Source organism: Parasteatoda tepidariorum, chromosome 1 (genome assembly GCF_982258835.1).
Source record: "Parasteatoda tepidariorum strain Cologne lab strain chromosome 1, Ptep-v5.0, whole genome shotgun sequence".
NCBI lineage: Eukaryota > Metazoa > Arthropoda > Arachnida > Araneae > Theridiidae > Parasteatoda > Parasteatoda tepidariorum.
This window is the reverse complement of record NC_141755.1, coordinates 81098755-81123890: the sequence shown is the minus strand read 5'-3', so window position 1 is coordinate 81123890 and position 25136 is coordinate 81098755. Positions and strand designations below refer to the sequence as shown.

The window sequence follows — 25136 nt, the reverse complement described above, 5'->3', positions numbered from 1 at the left end:
TACAAATGGTTCATTTCAGCACTTCTGCTTCAGAACTCTTATTTGTGATATATATTTTTTTACCTAACTTTATATTTTAAATTATGTCAAACCAATTATGAATAGTATGATGATTATTATAATTGAAATAAAATACCAATTTGAAATCTTTTTGAAATGCTAATTGGAAGAAATGTAATTTTTATGGTTAAAGGGAGTGAGCATCTTTATATCTGAATGTGCCTCATAAGTAAATCATAGATTAGAATTGTAATATATAGACATGTGGATCTTAGATCTAGAGCTTTTTCGTAATATTATTCTTCTCAATCACAATATCCCTATTAAATGCAACATCAATTCAATTTTTAAATACATCTTTTATTTCAAATATTTAATACAAACTCAATAAATTTTAACAAGAACAAATAGAAATAAATACTATAAAAATATGTTGTATAGCATATTGAACAATAAAAGAAACATCAACTAAATGGAATCATTCAAACATTCGAAAGTGGACTCATAATATTATATATCAGTATCTTTGTATGTTATACATCACCATTAAGCTCAATTATACAACAAAAAACATATGAAAAACAAATTAATAACTATCACAAGAAGGAAGACAAATCAAGCTAGAGCTTGATTCGAAATTTATTTTTTATGCTTTAAAAATTCATTCATTAGATTTCACAAGAATATATTTTCATAAAATATTAAAATTTGTACTTAAGATTAAAGACCATGCCAAACTCTCGGAGGTCATGAACTAAAATTGTATTTCAGAAAATAAAAGATTTATCAAAATTGGCTGATATATAAAACAAACAGTGGGGGAAAAAAAGCTGATTAAAAGTATGAATATTTAAAAAAAAATTGAGGGTGGTTATTAAAATTGAAAACATGTTTTATTCTACTTTTGTAAAGTTAATTTTTAAAAAAAATTATAGGATAAGCATTATTAAACTTATGCTATTGTCTAAATTAATTTGCAGGGAATAATTTCTCTACTACTCCCAATATTTAACCATTTTAGTAACAATTGTTCTATTTAAAGATGCATCTATATGTTTACATAGTTAAGACACTTACACATTATATTCATTTATCATAAAATACATTTCATAACATGATTTGTTTACAAAATATAAATAAAACTTTCTTTGAAAAAAAAGAATTTACTAGTCAATTTTACAAGGTACATCGATAAATATCTAAGTTAAAAACCAAAACTAGAGAGCTGAGTGCAAATAAAGAATATCTAATACCATTTATGCAGGCTATGGGTAAATCCAACCCATTAAATAGAATATACACAGATTAAAATATTTTTCTCATTCTCTGGCAACAACATATTTTGAGGCTTTCTTTGTTTTTAATTAAGTTCCTTGTCATCTCTATTTAGCACCAACTTTAAACATGCTCTATTGCTTTACACGAGCTAAAAATATCAGACTTTATAATATTTCTTTCATTTACACAAAACAGATTTTCCAAAAGAACATGCTAAATAATGTAAATCACATTCAACAACAAGATAACATTTATGAATGTAATGTAAAGCCATTCTCAGTTATTGAGTGGACTTGTGAAGATAGCTGTAGAACCTAAAAAAAAAATTCATATAGGAAATTTCTATTAATGTTTAAAAAAATGAATTCATTACACTATTGGAATGGAAGAAGGTACCAAATGACACTCACAAACATGCCATGTTTTTTGGTTTTAAAAACCATATTGCTCTCAACAATTTGTGAAGAACTTGATGTCTTTAAACTAGATAGTGTTTGTTTTATAAACAGATTAACTCTCCTAAAACAATTTGAAGGAGGTATATTTCACAAAATCCTTCCTGAAAATTTGTATTGGTAACAGTGCAAGATGAATCTAAAAGTATGAAATCTATGTATCCTCACCAAAGCTCTTTAATGCTTCACAATTTTTGACATATGAAGATATATCAGAGTTCATACATTATTTATTACTGAGTTATAATTTATAAAATAGAGTTATACATTAGATAAAAAATTTTGATTCTGCCATATTATAAGTCAGATGCAAATTAGCTATCACCTTTTTTTATTTAATTTTAAGTAAGCAGTTTTAATTTTAATACAGGCAAATTTAAATTTTATAATAAATGATGGTATATATCAAACTCTACATGATATGACCTATATGATATAACTAAATATGATATGACTTATTAAATGATAATTTGAAACAACGATTCATTATTAGAGTAGAAATAAGATAATTTGAAATAACATTTTAATTTTTAAAATTATCTAAGATTGAATGATCAACTTACTACTTATATTCATCCAGAAATTTTTCATGGTATTCTTCTAACCGTTTCAACATAGCTTTCAATTTATCAGTCTGTGGTAGTATTGTTGTCCTACAAAACCAAAACTTTTTTATAACTTGGCAAAATAAAAGTTACTTACGAGCAATTCGATTTTGCTAAATGAATTATAATAAAAATATAGCATGTTTCATTTACACTGGGCCTTTATTAAAGAATATCCATCTAAGCATTTCTTAGACAAAAATTTGAAACATAGAGCCAGCTTTGGTTTTTACATTTGTCAGAGAATTGGCGCAAAAAGATAAGACAAAGCTAAAGCTGATTAAAGATAATGAAACAAATTAATATTTTTACAGTAATAATTTCACCAATTAATTATTATTTATTTTTCAGGGTGTGTCATATCGATACCTGTATGTATTGATAAAATGGAAAAGCTTGTTTCCACAGCAATCAATATCTCTAGCGACATGTATTTTTTTCCTGGCAATAAATTGTATGAAATTTTATCATATGATCATAGAAAATAATAAAAAACTATTTCAAGCATATCCTATGATAGAATCCTAAAATAACGTGATTAGTTAGCAAATTTTATATTTTAAAATAATTAATTTCCAATGAACTCAAAATTAAATAAAGGGCAAGCATAAATAATTTTTAAAATTTATACAAGAATAAAATCATCATAAAACATAAATTGTTTTGTCAAATAAATTACTGAACCTTTAATAATATTACTTAAACACTACCAATTTTTTTTTTCGAAAAATAAAAAAACATTCTGACCAATTATGCCCTTTAAAATAAAAGCCATTTTATTCACACAAAAAATTTATGATAATAACATGAACGAAAGTTGTGATAAACATTGTTGTTGAAAATATAAATTCAAAAAGTAATATTTCTTATGATTACAATGCAGTATATTAATGTGTAGACTTGGAAAAAAAAGGATATTTCAGTTAGATAATTTATTTGCTTAGAATTTAAGTAAGTTGAGCAAAAGAGCTTCAAATTACCTGAAGTGATATGTTCCTGGTATTTGCCCGAACCCACTTCCAGGTACTACACATATTCCAGTATTCTCAAGAAGTTGCATTGCATAGAAAAAATCAGGAGCCTGTCCAAGTGACTAAAATAAAATATGCATGTATTTCACTGATTTAAAAAATACATTGAATTCAAAAAAGTTTTAAACAAATTCTTACTTTTATAAAAAATGACAAAAATTTCAAACCTTTTATTTTTTGCTTAATAAGATTCAGCTTCCCATTTGTTACATCACTTGACTGGCGTAATATATTTATAGTTTAAATTATTTTTTCATCTGTTTTTTTTTTTTTTTTTTACATTTATGATCAACTTAAAACAAACTTTGCCTTAGTAAGAAATAAATAAAAACATTTAATAAAAAATATAAAACATAAGATCATAAAGTCAAATTTAGCATTATAGAATATCATATGAAGTAATACTGTTATTTTCTGTATTCAGGACTCATGAGTCCTGATTTTCCTGATGAAAAATATATAGTCCTTATTTGGTCTGATTTTTAGCTATTTATCCTATTATTTTTTATTTTTGTTTGTCTTCAGAACATCCCCATCATAAATACAGACAAATATTGATACAAATGTGGATCTTAAAATAATCAATTTGACAAATCGAAAGAAATTAATTTTTGATGAAATGCTCCATTTTAATTAACAATGTAGTAGAAATCGTAAAATTCAATAGTTCAGATTTAGGAACAGTCTACTAATTATTTACATCGTTTAGGCATAAAGTTTTACCCACAGAATTCATTATTTAAAACTTTGAGGGATTCAGACATTCTATGAAGAAAAAAAAATATGGTGATTAATAAAGTGCTCATATACTTATTTTTAGCAAAAGCAGTAACAAATCTTGTAGGATGGAGTTTTATAGTTTCAAAATTATTGATTCAGCTCTTTCATCTGATTTTAAAAATGATTGATTCCAATCACCAATACAGTAATCATGTAGAATTTTTAAATGGTGAGTTGAGGGATCATTCATTAAATTACTTATTAACAAAAATGTTAAGCAGCATATTTACTGTGTTTTCGTATAGAGATTATTTTATTTTTTTCAATTCGACAGTAATATAAAAATTTCCTGTAAATACTCATCTTCAACTATTAAGTTGTTCAGTGCTCAGTTAATGAAATTGTAAAGAAAGCTGTTTAAATTTTCTGTTTAACTTTCTGTTCTTTAACAAAGTAATACTGAAAATAAAAATATTAAATATTCTTTAGATGATAAATTATATTTACAGTTTTTTCAGCTTGCCGTTTGCATTTTTTAATAGTCTGATGAATGTATTTTGTTCCAAAAATTTTTTAGATTCTCAGTTTGACCTACTACAAAGCCTATTGTATTGCTCATTGGTAAAAAATTGAAGTGAGTTGCATGCAATGGAAAACATAACGTTTTGACTGACCGATGAATGACCAAATTAGATAGAAAAGGTTTTTAAAAAATTAATGTGAGAAGCTTGTTGTGTTTTACTTTATAAGAAATTATACGCGGATTATTTGTTGAAGTCAGTACCCTAGTAAATTTAATTTAAATTGATTGTTTTACTGGAGTGTTAGTTTAACGTTATAACGTTGGAGGTTGGGAGTTACACTATAGAGAATGTTACAACACGCTACCGTGCAATTAGGTTTATAGAAAACATTGCACTTAGAAGACACAGCAGGGGGGAAAAATCATTGCAGAGTAAAAAAATAAAATATGTTGCAAAATTCTGAACAAAATAACAAAGAAAATGCAAAAAGTTAATCACAATATAGAAATAAAAAGTTTATTCTCTCTACTGCTCTTTCAAATAATTTTCATGGTCTAAATTTTTTATGGTCATCTTACTCACATGACTCAAAAACTGTTAGATAAATTTTAGCACACCATTTGAGTAATATTTAAGGAAGATTTTGATATGAAATGTGGATATTAGTTTCCTAAAAGTTTTTTTTGTTGCAAAATTCAGTTAAGCTAAAACTTTGTATTAGCAATAAAATTATGATTTTTAAACCGTGTACTTTTATTTCTGAAGACTAGTACTTCGTCTCACTTTGTTTAAATTTAAAATTAGTTTTAAGGTGATAAAATTATTCATTTTCATTTTTTTTCACAGTTATTTTATGAAATGGAAATACAAATCATTAATTGTATGTTTCCGAGGCTCAGACATGAGCAGGCACCAACTTCCCATTTTTTCCAAATAAAATATATGTTTAGTTTTATATGCTTTACTTTTTCTTTTCAGTTATAAAATTCTTACTTTAAATTAAAAGAAACTTAATGTATAAATTTTTCATTAATCTAAGAAAAAAGAATCATATAAAAACTTTTGAGTATTACCTTAGCCTTTTGAATAGCCTTTTCAGGTAGAGTTATTCTAGGAAAAGCATACATGGCTCCAACTACAGCATTACATTTCATTCCTCTAATCTTGTTAAATGTCTTCTCAACTAGCAATGCTCTTTCCTTTAAAGATTTCAGTACCTCAGATTTTTCCTAAAATACACAAACATTAAATTACAAAAAAAAACCACAAAACAAAACATTTTATAAATTTTTTTTCCTGCAAAAACATGCATATAAAGTATAAAAGTTCAACTGTAGAATAATAGAAGTCCATTTATACTGATTTAAAATGAAAGACAAATTGTATTTATCAGGGTTATCCATTTATCTTTCTTTTATTTACATATAAGAATTAAAATCTACTTACATAAAAAAGGAATTAACATATTTTCCCGTGTAAAAGTCTATCCAATGTGCAGGTAGACTCTTCATTTAAATTTAACATGAAGTATTTGGTATTGGCCATTGAATTCACGCTTATTGAAAAACTAATTTAACCGATTACAACAAGCAGAACCAATCGCTAAGTTAATCATTTCAATTCAATATGGATGAGACAGTTTAGATTTCTAGAATCAACGTGACCTATATTAAAGGTTTTTGGTCCATCAGCAAAAATTTTATTTCTGCTATATCTTTTGAGTGTGTTTTGAATATAACTTTTCTTATGTTTTTTTTAAAAACAGATCAAGTAAATGTTTTAAGCCAAAGAATATTTAAAACTAGATTTATAAACATTCATCTCACAGAGCGTTCAATACACTTGTAACTTTTCAAGTAAAAGAAATAAAAAGATGAACTTCTAAGTACCCTCGGAGATGGTTTCATGAATGATTATCAATAGCGTATATCCTATGCACGTTTATGAATCTAGTGTTAATATGTTACAGGAATGAATGCAAATAATGTATTACTGATTAACTAGACCCCATAACTTTCATTCAATTTAGTGTCTCAAAAAGTAGACTTATATACCTGAAAATATGGTACTAGTATCAAATTATAAAAAAAGTACTAACTTCTGAAGCATGTTATTGATGACTGCTTCAAATGAAAAAAAAATTCACAGAATAGAAAAAAGACAAAAAAAAAAAAAAAAAAACTAGAGCATAACATTTTGAAATTTATCTAAAGGCTGTACTTGCAGATCTTAGAACCCTCTTTCAACCCGAACCTTCAAATAAATATTCCACCTGCTACGAATTAATGCTTATATTACATTTATGCATTTTTGAAACCTAAAAACTGCATTTTAGGTTCATAATATTCTGCATTTAAAAAAAAATTCAAATTGCCCACACTTAAAAATATATCATTAATTTGTGATAAATAATACATGCTTACAATTAAAAAAGTGTTCAGAAACTAATGGCTGATTCTGATAATTTTTTGAAAGATTTCAGAAAAAATAGTGAAAGAATTAGTCACAGATCATTTTTTCATTAACTTAAAATTTTGCTTTTATAGACACCAATTCATTGTACTTTAATATGCTAAAGAAAGAAATAAGCATTTAGTGTAATAAGTCGTCACTACGAGTTAAAATTTGAGATGTTTATGATGTGATGCAAATGAATAAAAACAAGTTTTTAAGTAATAAGGTGATTTTTTTTGATAGATTTTAATTCACATTGTCTTCTATTTGTGAGAAGATATTCCCATCTAAACATATGGGCTATTAAGCCGAAATGAATCAAATCAATCCTAAGTCAACAAAACTAACTTTTTAGAAAAAAATGAAATTTAAAATTTTTGATTAATACTTTTCAAAAACCATTATAGCTTTAGAACTATTAGTTCTATTGATTTAATTTTTACTTTACAGGATTTAGCATAAAAAAATATAGTAGAAACAATACATCATTTGTCTGTATAAAAAGTCACATGTGTAAGATATATTTGAAGACAAAATTATACTTTCGAGACATAAAAACTTCTAGAAGTTTTAAAGTATTAGTACTATTGACTTGAGTTTGATATCCTCAAATTCAATGTAAAATTATATATCAGAAACAATACTTCACTTGTCTATACAGCAATTGTTTAACCTCTTCAGAAAGGGTGAGTCCTACATATATTCTGTACGAATGCATGTATATGACTCGCATGTCGCAAAATTAAATTGAATTGCACAAAATTGGGTTGAAAAAAAGTAAATTATTCAATTATTATATCCAATTTAAAATTAAAGCTTTGTCGTATCTACAATAAATTATTGCAACATAAATAATAGATTATGCATCGAAATCTATTATTTATGTTGCATTTAATCAGATCTAAAAAATTTCTTCTAGTAGCACGCAGTTTCATGAATGAGGTAACTTGATTAATCTTGTATCACTTAATATAAAGCATCTTTAATCAAAATACAAAAAAGGTGCACAAAATTAAACAGAACTAGAACATTGATATACTCTTTAAAGCCATTCAATGTAACAAACAATATTTTATTTTATTATTCGTATGTAGTTAAGAAAGATTAAGCTTATTAAAAATATAATGATCCATATAAATAGGTTACCTTAATAAAAAGATCATAAGATGGATCACCCTTTTGAGGTGGCTTGACAACACAATCCATTGTTATCTAAAAAAGATAAAACTTAATTTTATATCTAATTAATATTAATTCCAATTAATAATAATTCTTAGAATACATAAAAATTACTGTAAATGTGGACATCCATAAATTTACCAAACAAAACATGTACTTAAATTTAATTTAATGAAACATCAAAACCATGCCAGGAATAAACTCCAATACTACTCTATCGCACAAAATTGATAAACTGAAAGTCAATTTCCTTTTTATTTCATTCAATATTATTTAAAAAGATTTGTAAAAACGGATATCTAAATATCAGAAAGACTCATAACATAAAAAACAAAAATTTAATACTAAATGATATTCCCGTAACTCCATATTTATCCAATATTTGGGAGAAATATTTTTAATTATCAATTTATTTTAATTGTAATAAAAATTAATAAGATCTATTTTTAACTCTTAACTCTTTTTAATAGTCAATTTTCAAAGTTTTTATTCCTTTATTTGTTTCATTTTTCTTGTTTTTTCTTCCAATTCGCATAATCTTTGTTTTTATCATCTGTGCCATTTTATCCAGCTGATGAAGGTGGATCATGTCGGAACACAAAAACCTGTCTTGGTTTTGATAAATATACTATTTGGGATTTTAATTAAATCATATCACAAAGGATTTCTTTTGTCAATTTGTTATTAAATTAATTCCATTTTTTACAAAAGAAAGAGCTTAGAAATAAACGAAACAAAATAAATTTTTACCTGACCCAAAACACTAGAACAAAGACGTGCAGACACACATTTTAGTAACATTTTCTTTACACTCATATCAACATTAACTAATTCACAATAACCTCCTCGCAAGCCACATCTAAAATACAGAAAAAGAGTCAACTACTTTTAAATAAAATTAATCTACATTAGATATCATAACTAAAGTAAATTAGTGTAAATTCTTGAAATAAAAATTATAACTCTTACTCGCCCATATATCCTTTAGAGGCAGACATAAAAGATGCTAATTCCATATCTTTGTATGGTTCTCCAAGTTCAGTCATTATCTTTTTAAATGAGTAGAATTTCATATTATCAGGATATACATTATCTTGGTACACCTTCAAAAAATTGAATATTGATAAGTAAAAACAATTCATTAAATTTAATCTAATTAAAAATAAGATATAAAAACAAAGCCATAATTCCTTCGATAATTCTTTCAAATATCAAAGCAATAATTCTTGCAAAAATCAAAAACTATTAAAAAAATTACTTACTTCATCTGCCATCAAAAATAGTTTTTCATCATAAGCGAACTTAATGATTTCTTCTATGTTTTGACGAGTAAGAACAGAACCTATAATAAATAAATGATAAAGTTAGGGTTAACACCAGCAATGAAAATTTAGCGGTCCAATAGTAAAACTTAGGTATTCATTTAGTGGTCCAAAAACTCAATATGATAGACAAATTTCAGGAAAAAAATCAAACTTTACATTTAAATAATTGCCATCTATATCATATATCTATATATATATATATAAATAATTGTCATCTATATTTGATGTGCATGTTATGGTACACATCAAGAATTATTAATTGCCATCTATAGTGCCCTAAAGCTAATTAGGTTCATTCCCCATAATGATTAAATATTAGTATATATTAAATTCAAGTGGAAAAAAAGCTAAAATAATGTTAGTAAATAGATTCAACATAGAGATTAAAATACCCAGACCAATAAATATATAAATAAAATTATAATCAACAAAATATTATACTAAGAATTAGTCATCTAAGATTTTATTATGAAGTCAATTTTAAAAAAGTAAAAAACTTTATTGATGAAGAATATATGTACTGTCTTTATATGAATACAAAGGAGAGGAACACATATTTATTTGAAATTTCAACATTAAAATGTAAAAATTTTTGCACCAGACACTTTCAATTATTCCTTTTGAATATCATGCGTTTGAATTTTATACCAAGAACTAGAACAATAAAATGAATACAACAAATTTTTGATAAATACACCAAATTCAATACAGGAAAACTATTTTCTAGTACTATTTTGTAAATTTCGAATATATTTGACAGCGACAAATTTTTCGCCCACACTTATGATTTTAGCGACATTTGCAGAACATTTGGTAGCAATTGTCGCTTCGTCTTCTTACTGACGTGAACCCTAGATACAGTTAATTCTCTGAAGATATTACCTCTCAATAACTACGAATTAAATGAATGTTTTAAATCATTAAATACATTTCAGAAAATATTCTAGACTTTTAATTAATTCTAACAAGTTTTTTGTTTGGCTAAAGTTGTTTTCTTGAGCACTGCAGCCCATTACAGGCCAAGGCAGTCTCTCCACCTAACGCTATCTGACACTATAGATCTACATCAGTTTACTCCTATCTGCTACAGATCTGTTTCAACATTTTTAAGCCATTAAGTGGGTGGTGGGTGGTTCACTGCTGGACTTAAGTCTCTTTCTTTCAAAAACTAAGAGCAGGTACTCTTCAGCTTTATTAATTACCTAGCATTCATTTCTGAAAAGTGCAACAGGGGTTATCAAAGTCTTGTATAGGCTGTGTGGTGAGACCAAACATTTTAAAAAGATTAGAAAAAAACGCTTTATGCAAACAATACCAACCAAGTTTGCTCTAAAATAACAATACAGCTTTATCGTTAAAGATTATATTAACAATAAAGGAATGTAATAATACTTTAATACTTAGGTTTCAAAGTATAACAGATATCATTCAATACAGATATCATTGATAAAGTTTAGTGTTATCTTTAAATAACGTAAAATGAAATGAAGAGCACAAATATTAATTACCAGTTGGATTTCCAGGGTTAATGACCACTAAAGCTCTTGGATCACATTCTTTACGAGCTTCATCAAGAGCTCTTTTCAATTCTTTAATGCTAAGAGCCCAAGCATTATCCTCATCAAGATAGTAGTTAATCTATTAAAAATAATAAAACATTGCTTTTTAAAATACCTATATGCATTCATAAAATACCTATATGAATTCATAAAATACCTATATGCATTTAAAAGTTAAAAACTTAATACAAAATAATTTTTCAAAAAAACAAAAAAAACAATAAGACTATTTTTAAAGATCAGACCATTTAAAAAAAAATGTTTTTATTATTTACTAGCTACTGAACCTGGCAAGATCTCTGATATAAAAATAAAGCATTATTGTTTAAGTGATCTGTATAAATAGAATTCAATTGTGGAAAATAAGTACCTACTTATGCTGTTATTATTTAATACACAATTTTGGTGAATATTTTTAGCCCTGGTACAAATATTACCACTGAACCTAGATAGTTATTTCACTTTTGCTCTTTCAGGTGACTTTACATTATTAGATTTGTCAAAATACATTATAGTAGGATCATAATTAAAAAACATGCGGTTACACTGTTTCTACAATAATTTAAAACAGTCAAGAGTGGCAACAATTATAATTCTAATTCTCAAGGATAATAACTAATTGCACTAATATTTTTATAGCCCCTGTTCTCATATCTTTTTAAGACCTATTACAAATTATCATGCATTCTAATATTATTTTACATGCTTCCTGGTGACTTCACATTCTTAAATTCATCAAAACTAAGATTTTAGGAGGTTCAGCTGACAAAAAAGAAAGACTAAGAATACATAGTATTACCTAACACCAAATATTATGCTACTGATTACAGTATAACTTGTGATAATCATGATTATATCATATTCAGGCAATTTTCTTTAAAATTTAGCATTTAAAGAACAACACTTCCAATTTTAACATTTAAAATTTTTTTAATTGCTGTTGACCTCAGATTATTTGAGTTTTACATAGAAATATTTGAAAAGTTCAACTATAAATCATGAAAACAAAGCTTCAAAGAGTTTCCAAAATATTGACCAGAGAAAATATATTAAGATTAAATAAAAAAAATCAGGACAGCTATGATCCCTATTACAGAGTGATATGCACATCACAGACAAATAAAAAGCCTGAGTATAATACTAACATTAGTGCAATCAAAATACTTGGGTACTATATACTTAAACACTAAGGGTGGCCAAAATTAGGAAGGCAGAAATACTTTTTTTCATACATAATAGCTGTATGAAAAATTACACCATAAATGTCTGTTTTTATTACAAAGCAACAAATTTAAATTTCAAATAACATAAATCACCACTTGTCACTTCAGCTTATTATAAAAATTTATAATTTATAAAAAATTTTCCTTACAATTTTTTAACAGGGTATTTACCATGAAAATTGTAAAAAAATATTTCCAATTCTAAAAAAAATTCAATTAATAAAAATTAAACTATGTGTAAAACTCAAAAAGCAATCACATCTTTCTATTTACATTTACATGGGTTAAATATATAATACAAAATTCTTGGTCCTAAACATTTTTGAAAGCCATTCAAATACATTTCATTTGTCATAGAATGCCATTCCTAAATGGCAAAAGGCAAATTCATGTGAAATAGTTTAACTTACAATAAAAAAAAAAAAAACTTAAGAATGATTAGTTTTGAATTGGGTGCAAAAATGTTTCTCAAAAAGAGATATTAAAACTTACAACATTTAACATAGACTTTTAAAATCAACTCTCTTAAAACCAAAATAAAAAAATAAATGAACCAGGTTTAATTATAAATTTATTAAAATACTAGGGGGCTAAGTATATATATATATATATATATATATATATATTAGTATTTTATTCTAGATAGCATATATCCATATATATGATTGTATTCTTAGTTAAACAATTGCATAGTAAGTTATAATTAAATAATTATTATAGCTCACCATATGCATTCCATATTCAGCAATTGTTGCAGAATAAAGAGGGTATTGAGGAATTGGAACCATAATACCAGGTGGTTTTCCATTAACTGTGCAGTTAAGCAGACTCAATATACTCTGAAAAATGGAGAAATTTTTTTTTTTAATTACATACCTAAGAAATATTGTTAATGCAGAAGATAAGAATTATTAACTTAATGAACAAGATAAACATTAGTTAACTTACTTTTACACCTTCACTAGCACCCGTGCTTAAAATTATATCACTAATATTTGCTGGTATACCATCTCTTTGTTTTATGTATTCGGTAACATGTTCTTTTATCAGTTCGATTCCAGCACTATCAGTGTAAGATCCTGTAAGAATATAAATTCAAAATTGTGAAATCTCGAGGTAACCAATATTTTTTGCAACCACTAAAAATCTCATTCAAAATAAAAATAAAGCTTTAGCTGAATTAAATTTAACGCCAGTTTGAATAATTTTTTACAGACTAACTTGACCTAACACTAAATTAAAAAGGAAAGTGAAATTTGAAACAAAAACTAAATATAATTGTTAGATAAATGTCACAGAAAAGACAGGTCAACCTGAGGATCTTTACCAGATATGACCTCACTAACTAAAATATGATCTTAGACACTCAATAAAATTATGTATCTAATTCCTACCATCTTATGCAGGCAACACTCGACATAACAACTCTTGCGGTTTTAACAAAAATGAACATTACGATGTAAGCATCGTACAACAGCTGAGACAAATATTTACTCATAATTCATTAATATTGGACTTATTTTGACAGGCTCAAGAAAAAATTTCTGAAACTATGTGAAAGCTTACTCTACACACCCCTCTGAAAAAAATTAACAATACTCTTATATTAAAGAAGTAAATTTCATCTTTTTCTAAATAATACAATTTAAAAACATTTTAATTATAAAACTCTGGTATAGAATAAAATATAAATGTTTACAAATCATTATAACAAATAGATAACTTTATAATAAATGCAACTTGTTTATCCAAATGACATTGACAGAAACTTGAGAAATATCAAGGTAAAATATGAAACTTTGAAATAATATATGTTTTAAACCAAATATTTTTCTTTTGCTGAAATCTTCATAATATTTTTGTAAACGGCAACTCAAAATTTCTTAAACTTCTAGCAAAAAATTTTTGAACCACAAACACCCCTGCAGCATTATTTGGTACGCATCCTTCAAAAAATTTGAATCTCTGTTGTAAGCATATGGCATTAAACTGGTTACAAATAGCTATTTATGCTAAATTAGCATATGTTTAGAGAAATATAAAGCCTAATTTAAAGAAAATAATGATCAATGTGAATACTGTGCACTTTGACTCCAAATAGAGAATTCATTCATTTTTCATTCACAAAGAATTTGAGATGTTTCATGCTTATTGGTTGCTGATTGAAACAGTGGTTTGAATTATCTTGAGACATTAGCTATCCCTTGACTCATTATCAATGGAAAAATGTTTTGAAAGCACAAAAATGTTAAACCCTAGGTTCTTACACACCAATTCAACCAATTTTTAAAATATAGTTAAAAAATTTTTTTTTTATTTTAGTAATACAAATTTAGAAAATTCTCCAGGTTTAGAATTTTTAAACAGCTGTTTAGAAGTATTTGAGATATAGAGCTAACTATTCTGACATTTTATTCACTTCTTAAAGCCATTCTATAAGATATATAACACAGCTAAGTATTTAAGTAATTTTTTGTTATAAACTTAGAATTTTAAAAAAAATTACAATTTTTATTTTTTCTAAAATAAATGCATTTTATATAATTTTTTTAGCAAGATTTTTGACAAATTTGAAGATGGTATTCATATAGGATCATATAGAAAAAACTACTTCACCTTCTAGTTTAACAAATCAAGTACTTAGTTACATGAATATGCTACTTTTTTACCTGAGTTTTTTTAAAATTTTAAAGCTTCATTTTTTTTTCAGAAGCAGATTTAAAAAACATGCCAAAGATGAAAAAACTTTAACTGTTGACCTAACAAATCTTTTTACTTTTATTGCTTGATTCGATGCAAAATTACCCTACCTGCTTCAGGGGTGGTATCCTTATAATCAGAAATAAAAATTAAACAAAATCTTGATCACTATAATTGGAATGAAAAGTTCAGTTTAAACATTACAATAGGTGTTAAATAAAACTGCATCTATGGAATAACAAACGACATCAGCTGTTGTATTAGAAAAGTTGCTTTAATTGAAAATATATGGCCTAGGCTAAAGAGCATAAGACTAGATCTCCCCAAATTTTAGGACTACTATCTAAATAAGCTTGTGCATCCCTGGTTTGCATATAATATATATGACGTTATAAACATTATGTTGTTAGATTATTAACATATAACATCAATAAATTCTAGATTTCCTAAATATTTACCATATAAGATAAGGTCTTTAGCATAAAGAACCTATGCACTCGGACCTGATGTAGAATTTTCAACATTATTTTATAGGAGCTGTTAGTCAAACAAGTTATTGCTAAGAGCTCAACAATATGTCTCTAGAATTTGGCTTTTAATATAGACCTCTATAATTTGGCTTCTCAACTGGAGGTGTTTTCTGTTTCATTTTAATCCTTTACACTGAAATTAAATTACATACATAAAGAGTTGAAATTATTTCAGAAATAAAAAATAGCTAACTGTAATAGCTCTATCATTTACAGATTTCAATTCCTTAATAAAAAATTGAACTGAATAATCTGAATTAGTTTTAAGATGTTTTTCCTTAAATATTTGATTTTTTTTATTTTATCTATTTATTTATTAACAAATATAATTATGCAATAGAATTTAGAAAATTATTTTCGATGTAGGACATCGAATTTATGTCATGAAATAATTTGGTTCCAGCAATAAAATCAAAAAGAAACATGTTAAACACATATCAAAACAGATTGTAAAACCTACAGCAACATATTTTTACAACACAACTGATATAGCAAGACTTCACACTATAAGCGTCTATTATTCTTAAATCAGATACTTAAATAAAATACACACCAACGCTGCCTCCACCACATCCCTTTAAAAGATCTTGAGCTCTTTTCTTGACATCTTCTGGGAAACGAGCATCCTTCATTAACTCCGGATTTGTACACAAGACCAGAACCTAAAAGAAAACAGAGCACATCAATCCGAAGTTATTTCTTAAATTCTCAACCCTGTTCTTTAATGCACAACATTGTTTAAATTTAAAATTACTAAAACGATCACTTATTGCTCATATATAACACAAATTTTTTTGAATTTAGAATTCCAGGTAGGTAAATATTAGGTAGGTTTAAATATTCGTTCCATTTTAGTATAATTACATTGCTAACAGATACTAAATCTATATATATCTTAAAATTTTTACACATTAAATTGTAAGGCATGTTAACCAAAATATGTGCCCAAAATTGTGTAACTTTTGCAAACTTTTACATGCCCCAACATGTAAACTTTAACATGCTTAAACATTTTTTTCAATAGCATATTGACAAAAACATATGAATGTAATTATTATTCAGTCACAAAAATGGCATTAACAACATATCTACATCAAAACTTTTATAAGCTTGTTTCGGGTATTATTAGCAAAAAAATATACATTAATTCAGTAAAACCAGAACATTAGTAACTAAATAATATCAAAATTATGAAGTACTATCTGCAAATGCATGCCCTTTAACATGTTATTTCAAATTAATATTAGAAAACTTCTATATTACTTTCTTATCTATAATGATTAAGGTAAAAAAAAAATCCAAAAATATTTCCTCTCCTCTTGTAACATTTTTTAACCTTATCCAATATTTTTGCGATTTTCATTGAAATTTGTGGAACGGTGAATCAGTATTTTATGGTATGGTAGAATATTTACAAGTCTGGTCTGACATATAAGAGTAAAAAATACATGCCCGATCGGAATTTTCATATGCCCTGGCATGTAATTTTCAAAAAAAGTATTATATAATTCTAAAACTCAAAGTGTAATTCTGAGATATTTAATAATTAAATATCTCACAACATTATCTTCATTAAACTATAAAGGAGAAAAAACAATAAAAGACCTTAATATAAAATGAAATATGCAAAGTCATAAAAAAAATTTAAAAAAACAAACGATTAATTATGAATTCTAAGTATTCAGCAGTTTTTTTTTTTTTAAGTATTTATAAGTAACTGTCCCCATTTATGTTAACAGGTATAGTTACTAAAATAATAATTTATATATAGCCTGAAATGATAAATATTCGGATGCTTTGATAGGTTTTCAATTAACACTATTTTGTTACAATACAGTTACATTGTTTTTCAGAACCAAACTGTTGTTTTCCTATTTAACAATGACCAACTCAAATTATATAAGCATAAAAAATTTCAACAGTGTGTAAAAACTAATTTTATAACAATTCACACTAGATAAAAAAAATATTAAAATTAATTTCAGCCAAAAAAATGAAAGTTTAAAATATCTTTTTACTTGTCTAATAAATGTAATAGGTCTCTGTCCCATAGCATGGCAATCTCCAATATTAGCTCTGATGACATCATTGAAAGGTTTTTTAACACCCTGAAATAAACAAACTTAAAACATTTAAAAAGTTTACATTTAAAATAAAAGAAAAATCTCAATTTTTCTCACACAGTTAAGTTACATTAACAAAGCTTAATAAACCTTTATTACCTTTACTACTATAATTGAGAAAAATTAAATAGATACAATAAAATTATACACACGAGATAAAAATTAAATTTACAAAATATTAAATACAGTGAAACCTCCAAGAAAAACCACCTCTATGTAATGACCTTTATTTATGACCACTTTTGAGAGACACATAATTTTTTCCATTGACTTTGCGTTGAAGAAAACAAGAAAAAATATCAAAACAAAAAATATTAACGAAATCAAAAATTAGATTAAAATGCATTCAAAATATTTGTGTGAGGCTCCTATTTCGAGAGCTCTTCATGACAATCTCTGAAAGAGATTTACAACCTCATGTTGCAGTCAGAGTGCACTAAGGATAATACTATCAATAATTTATTTTTAGAGTTGGAAATAAAATTAGAAAAAAAAGTTATTATAGAAAAAACCAAGCATATCAAACAAAATAAATAAGTCATTTTTCAAAGCTATCTAATTTTTATGGTATAAAATTTAATGCAAACTAAAACAAAAAACGTAATTGATCATTTAATTATAAAAGAGTTCTATCATTCATAATTGGTAAATTTTTTTACACATAATTATATCAGTAGTGGTCATTTTTATTGACACAATTGATTATTATTCATCGAACCGGTTTTCAAGACTCGAACACAAATGGCATTTCCGCTCCAAGATAATGGTACTGACAAAAATTAAAATTGTTCGGGAAAAATCATGTACCTTTGATAACATTTTGAAGTCAATGGTGGCTCATTAACGAACATTTTACTGTGGAACAGAGAGTGCTAGCTCCCGAGAGGTTTCACTATACATACAAATACAGTCATACAAATATAGCATTTGTTAACTTTTTTTATATATATATTATAGTGATCAAAATCATAAAGAAAGATATAAGCATCTTAATTTATAATGGTAGGAAGATTTCCGTATAGCAATCTGTGTCTGAATAAACGCCAAGTCTTGGCAATAACAGGGCAATGGAGCACGAGAAATTAACAAAAAAATCACAAAAAGGGACCAACTCAAAGGGTATCACTCATAGCCACCCCAGGCAAACCTCTACGTGTTTTTTTTTTTTTTAAACTTTTGTTCAAAACCAATTTGCTGCCTTACGGATTTTGGGAGGAACACGATAGGGAAATATCCCTACAATGATCGTGAACATTTGATTCCTGGCATAAATTTTGGTAATTTAGAGACTTTATATAAGAGTTAGCAATTTAAATAAAAATGCATTTTTCATAGATTGAATTCTTGCATTGTCAATTACTTAATCTTAATACATCTAGTTAGGATCTTGATTAGTAGTTTTAGCTATGCATCTTTTAAATAGCTAAAATTTTATTTATTGTATAATTTAACCTAATGCAATAACAAGTAAATGCCTATCACTTTTTTTGTATAAAACCTCAAATTATAAATTATACTAAATTTAAATAATTACAACTTAAAAATATGATACTGCATAAGAAAAGATCACAAACAAATCTTCTTACAGCTTTGCAATCCAATTTTTAATTTTTTTAAAATTAAAATAATGTTTCAAATTACACAATTAATTTGCAAATTAAGGGATTGACAAAGAATATTCAGGACACAATGCATGTCTCTAATTTTTTTATTACATTTTTAATTAAAATTATTAATATTTACATATCTTAGGATTTTGACCTTTATCTATGCATTTCTAATATTACAATAACAGCATAATTTTACAAAAAATACTGCTGATGCCTATCATTATTTTTGAACATAAAACCTCAATTTTATTCTTTAAAAAGCTATTACATTTATGCATATACGATGATTATGCATCATGATGAATACCACACAAGAAAATGTCACTAACAAATTTAACAACTTTGTAACCAATAATTGTTTTCTTAATAGTATTTTTAATTGCACAATAACTTTTAAGACTTATACACTTATAATTGATGGGATTCAAGGTCTGATAACAAATCTCTAATTTCCTAACACCTTGTAAATTTTTTCCTCTTATTTTAATATCTCAATATTAAAACTGGAAATGAAGCAGAAAATAAGAAAATTACATCAATAACTCTTTAAAAACTACATTCAATACACAACAACAAAATATTACAAAAATAGGTAGTCAATTTCTACAAAATATGAGTAAGAAAATATTTAATTTTTTTGCAATTTAACAAATATGAAATAAAACATTATAAATAAAGTGTTAAGAGTCTTTTTAGTTAAGGTAAAATAAACATTTCTAAAGAGGCAGAGTAGATTGTAATGTCAACAAAATAATTAAGCAACTATACAAGCACACAAAATCAATTTGTCTTAAATCTGGTTAGCATAAATCTAACCAGTTTAAACAGGAAATAAACCACATTTAAAAAACTACATAATGCAAAAAACAAGTTTTTCAGATTGATGGGGAGATATCACAGAGAGATGCACTTAAAAGCATAATTAAAGGAAAAGCAGATAAAACCAGAAAAATATGGCAAAGAAGTTAAATTTGTTATTTAAAAATACTGAAATTAAAGTAACAAATAAGTATTACTTTCTAAATGTAACTGAAATTAAATCACTAAAAAAACACTGATAACAACACAGCCAGTGTGATAACAAACCTTTAGTAATTCTTTTTCAATTTCTCCTGCACGTATTACTAGAGGACCACGTACGGCATATTCCATTAATTTTATATTAGGATTCATATTATCTAAAGTCACAGTTTTCCGGTCCATTTTGCTACTTGTTTGAAAACCAGCTGCAGTTCCTCTCACTATAGTAGTGTGTTCAGTTGTTTTGGAGGACAGTGCCAAGTCTTCATACACATGCGCCAAAACCATGTCGAGTTTGCGCCGAAGCAGGCGAGGTTTGATACTACTTTTAGCAAACATATTCATTTAATCCAGTTTTTCTATGCACTAAAAACTATTCAATAAATATTAAGCTATGAGAAACAATGGATAGTCAAAAGAAGACTAGTAAATCACACAAACACAATAATGTACTTCATCATTTTAAAAGAAAATTCACCTCGATGAGTTGTTTACGATTCTCGCCAAAGCGTTCAGGTTTCCAAATTTTACCGCCCTCAATCAGATGTTTATTTCGGAAAAATCGATCAGTAAGATGAAGTAGATAAGAAATATTGAGGTTCAGTAATTCTTATGACGGGGCATGATTAAACCTCATGTCCACATAGAAAAGTAAATATCTCAGGGAAAATACTTCGTTGATTCTCAGGGACCAAACCTAGAAATGATAAAAATAGATTCCGGGAGAAAACGTCGCCACGCGGTTTGTGCTAACGTGATGTGATGTCACGATCACAGCGCTACACATTACTTAATTTTCCCTGCAGGGATTTTCACCTAATTGGGGAGAGATTTCAATAAAAATTTAATTTTAACTAAACGGTGAAATGAAAGTAGTTGTTCTTAATGTTGAAACAACTTTTCCCAGAACATTTTAATTTGACTTTTATTGAATTATCAAATATAATACGAATGTACTGAAACAAACTTTTCAAAAAATAAAATTTCTAGCTTATTTTATAATTTTCATTTTTTAAATTCGTCTTTGAGAAGATAAAACCTATTTTAAATACCGAAGGAATTCGAATTTTTTCCTGTAAAATTAAATTAATTCGATTAGCTATGTTTTATTTTACTTATTATAATTTTTTGTTTTTTAAGTTTTCTTTTTTCGAAATTATAATTTTTTAGAAGAAAATATTTAACAAAATATTTCTTCGAGTTAATTAATTATTAAAATCTTTTGACAAAAAATAATAATATTTATCATTGCAAAGTAGATATAACCTATGCTCAAGAAAATGTATAATAGATAATTTTAAAAAAATGAATGCTGCTGAACATTTACTATTTCAATAAAAATAAACTAATGAGAAGAAAAATGTCTCACTGAAACAGAACACTTCAGATCTTTAAAAATCTAAAGCATTCGAAAAGTTATCTAGTAGAAAAACTAATAATATTAATGTCATTAGAATATTCTAAGAATATTCTTAAAAAAATTTAAATACTTGAGAAGAGTACTAGAGAAAAAACTTGAACCCCATTATATTTTTTTTAAATATATATTTTCCTTTTTTTTATTTATTATTATTTTTTATTAAAACTTATAAACAAATAGCAATTTCTAATTTTTTTTTTCTGAACACATCCGCAAATTGGCACAGTTCGGCAAAGTCTTGTGACTTTTAGTCTGAAAATATTAAATGTTATGCTACTATTTATAGCAGTGCTGGATTACCCATTAGGCAAGACTAGGCCATGGCTTGGTGCCCCCAATGATTAGAGGCCCCCTTAAAATGGATTTTTTGAAAATAAATTTTTAAAAATAAAGAAAAACAAGGATTTTTAAAGAAAAAAAAATCAATTTCAAATATATATTAATAAAATAAGATAATTTTTTTACACAATGTTAATCATATTTATTTGTTACTTATTTTAGAAATTATTTATAAGTATTATTATAGTTTATGTATTATAAGATTTATCAATGTTTTTTAAGTTCAAATTTGTCATTTTGATTTGAGCGAAAAAAAATTGAGGGCAGTACTATAGCGAGAAAGTAAAAAATATAAGAAAAAAATTTTTTTATCTGAGAGCCCCAAAAATTTAAATGGCCTAGGGCCCTGCGTACGCTTAATCCGGCACTGATTTGTAGGCAATAATAGAAAGCTAAAAATGTGTACATTATTTTTAAATGTAAAATTCGCTACAGCCCTTTTTGTTTTCAAACTACCAAAAACAGAAAAAATTTAGGTTTTATTTTTCTCCATAATGAATTTTCAAATAATTTTTTTTTTATTATAAAAATGTTAATTTCATAATAACGTTTTTCATTGTAAAATTCGCAGATATTAAGGTATTGGAAGAAACAAAATGATGACAGTACGAAAAATAATACGCATGAGAATTTCTATTCATAGGATTTGAATAATTATAACATTTTTAGCATAATTCTAAAATTAATTTCATTTAATCCAGATATCCAGATATATTATCATTTAATCCAGATACCAGATATTTTCTAAAGACTTGGTGAGATTGTTATTTAAAATATAATTGATATTAATTCATTATTGACAAATATTTTCTTCACAAATAAGAAATATGTAAGTACTCTAACTGATAGCTGACTTGTAAACTGTTAGATATTAAGTTAGGAAAAGAAAGAAAAAAAAGAAAGAAAGTGAGAAAGAAAATAAAACTTTAAATCCATTCTTGTTTAATCTGTTCATTGTATTGTGATGAAATTGCACTTAGCAATGGAACTGATAATGTCTTAAAGCTTTCTTAACCTAAACCTTTATCAATGTCTGGGGTCTTTTTATTAAAATATAAAGATAGCATAAAATTGAAAACAAAAAATTCGCTTAGAGTTTGATCAGCAGTTATTTAATCGCACTTATTACTTCGTTTTTAATGTTTTATGTTTGAATAAGGGAGCAACGCTGACCCACCTAATATGGCACCCCTGAAAGAGTGGTCAACAAATCTGCTCTTCAGATACCTGTATGACCTAGGTCATTCTCCAGGTGGGCATTGGAAGAAAAAAAATTTGAATAAAAAATATCCATAATTACAAAATAAAAGTATGTTTAATCAGCTAATGTATATCCCTATTTCATTAACTAAAAGTTATTTAGTTTTTAAAATAGCAACTTTATCTTTATTTATTAACTAGTAGTTTTAAAATTACTTTTATCAGCTTCCTTTTTTAAAACAGCTACTAATTGTTCGCATTTTGATAATATCAATGAACAAATAATATCAAACGAATTAATAATATCAAAGTAAATTTTTTCAGTTATAACTCCGATTTTCAGTTTTTTCTTCCAATAGATTTAATATTTACAATAATTTTTTCAATTTTACTAAATGAAAGATTCTATTTTAAAAACATTTTTCTTAATTTTTACTAGACATTCTCTAGCTTTCTCATAAATATCTATTTTAAAAATAAAAAAATTACATATCTTGTTAATTTAAAAGGAAAACGCAAATTAATTTTAATTAAGGATGAAAACTTACAGGATTCTTTATTACTAGTATAAAATTATCATAGAATTTCGAGAAGCAATTTAAAATAATAAGCGTTTTAGCCATTTTTTATACTTAAATGGATAAGTACCCATTTGTTCATTAGATTTCCGTTAGTTAGTGAAAAATCAAGGCATTTCCGTACACTTTAACGTTTTCAAAAATTGCGAATGTTAAATTTTAGCTTTTATCTAAAGTCTAATTTTTAAAAAAGACTCATTTCGTTGGCTACTCTAAATTGTTTGACATTAATGAAAGAAAATCTACCTTTTAATTCATAGCCGAGTGATTAATTCCAAAGCAACTTTGACATAAATTTAGTTAGCTAGCTACGAGTATCTAATATTATAACATCGTTAAAGCTCTGACACAGCGTAGCGCAGTCAGGCCGTTCGAATTAAAACAATTGTTTAATTTAAGTCTACAGATAATTTATAAAAAAACATGCAAACGATCAGAATCTCGTGTGAATTATTTTGTTATCCACTGGTGACGCAATCCACACTAACGGCGGTTAATCCGCTAACCATTCTGGTATTCTGATTTTTCATAAGCTGAGAAAACATGAAGAGGAATAATAATAAGGTAAAAATTTTAATCCATACTATTATGTGCGATTTCAAATATGGATATTATGTTATTCTGGAGTAGACAGATATAGTTTATGCTGTTTTACCTATCCACTTTCATGTTGATTTAGAGATTTAAGGCGAAGAAAATTGCTTCTCAAATGAAAAATCACTTACTTTTGCGATAATATTTTCGTCTGAAGTAGTTGCTCGGCTAATCACTTTTACACAACCATTCAGATCATGTTTCAAACAATGAATGACAAAGTCTGAGATCGATCGCTTTTCTTTTGTTGAAGTATAACTCAGCTCCTGGCAAGATACCCAACTCTAATTTTATCTGCTGTCCTTTTTTTTTTTTTTCAATTCTTAAACCAAAAGTTTTCCTAAAAGCAAAAAAATAATTTTTTTTTATTATTTTATATATATATATATATATATATATATATATATATATATATATATATATATATATATATATATATATATATATATATATATATATATATATATATATATATATATATATATATATATATATATATATATATATATATATATATATATATATATATATATATATATATATATATATATTTATATCATTAAAAAAAACACTGATTGCAAATACAGCCAGTGGGATAACAAACCTTTAATAATTCTTTTTCAATTTCTCCTGTACGTATTTCTAGAGGACCAAGTACGGCAAATTCCA

At 26.0% G+C, this 25136-nt stretch overlaps 1 protein-coding gene across 2 annotated transcripts; it reads right to left on the bottom strand.

The window, feature by feature from the left end:
* Positions 1-339: 339 nt before the first annotated feature.
* On the bottom strand, positions 340-24737 carry LOC107442402 (alanine aminotransferase 1). 2 transcript variants are annotated; one of them, XM_043050565.3, is made up of 15 exons: positions 24599-24737; positions 20403-20709; positions 17602-17691; positions 16137-16245; positions 13302-13432; positions 13079-13192; positions 11080-11209; positions 9509-9588; positions 9216-9349; positions 8997-9105; positions 8214-8279; positions 5687-5842; positions 3319-3431; positions 2297-2386; positions 340-1592 (listed from the first exon to the last, which is right to left on the bottom strand). In XM_043050565.3, coding segments are annotated over exons 2-15 (1602 nt in total). In that variant the 5' UTR covers positions 20682-20709; positions 24599-24737; the 3' UTR covers positions 340-1591. The 2 variants fall into 2 exon arrangements, with proteins under 2 accessions (XP_042906499.2, XP_087023749.1); XM_087167623.1 differs by lacking the exons at positions 340-1592; positions 24599-24737 and having other exon boundaries at positions 2296-2386; positions 20403-21087.
* Between the last annotated feature and the right edge of the window lie 399 nt (positions 24738-25136).

Excerpts from the sequence above, each read along its gene's own strand:
- LOC107442402 (XM_043050565.3), bottom strand. The coding sequence starts at position 20,681 with ATGAATATGTTTGCTAAAAGTAGTATCAAACCTCGCCTGCTTCGGCGC. Across the intron at positions 13,433-16,136 it reads ATGTGGTGGAGGCAGCGTTG|GATCTTACACTGATAGTGCT; the intron begins GTGTGTATTTTA and ends ATATTCTTACAG. Across the intron at positions 13,193-13,301 it reads GTGCTAGTGAAGGTGTAAAA|AGTATATTGAGTCTGCTTAA; the intron begins GTAAGTTAACTA and ends TCCATTTTTCAG.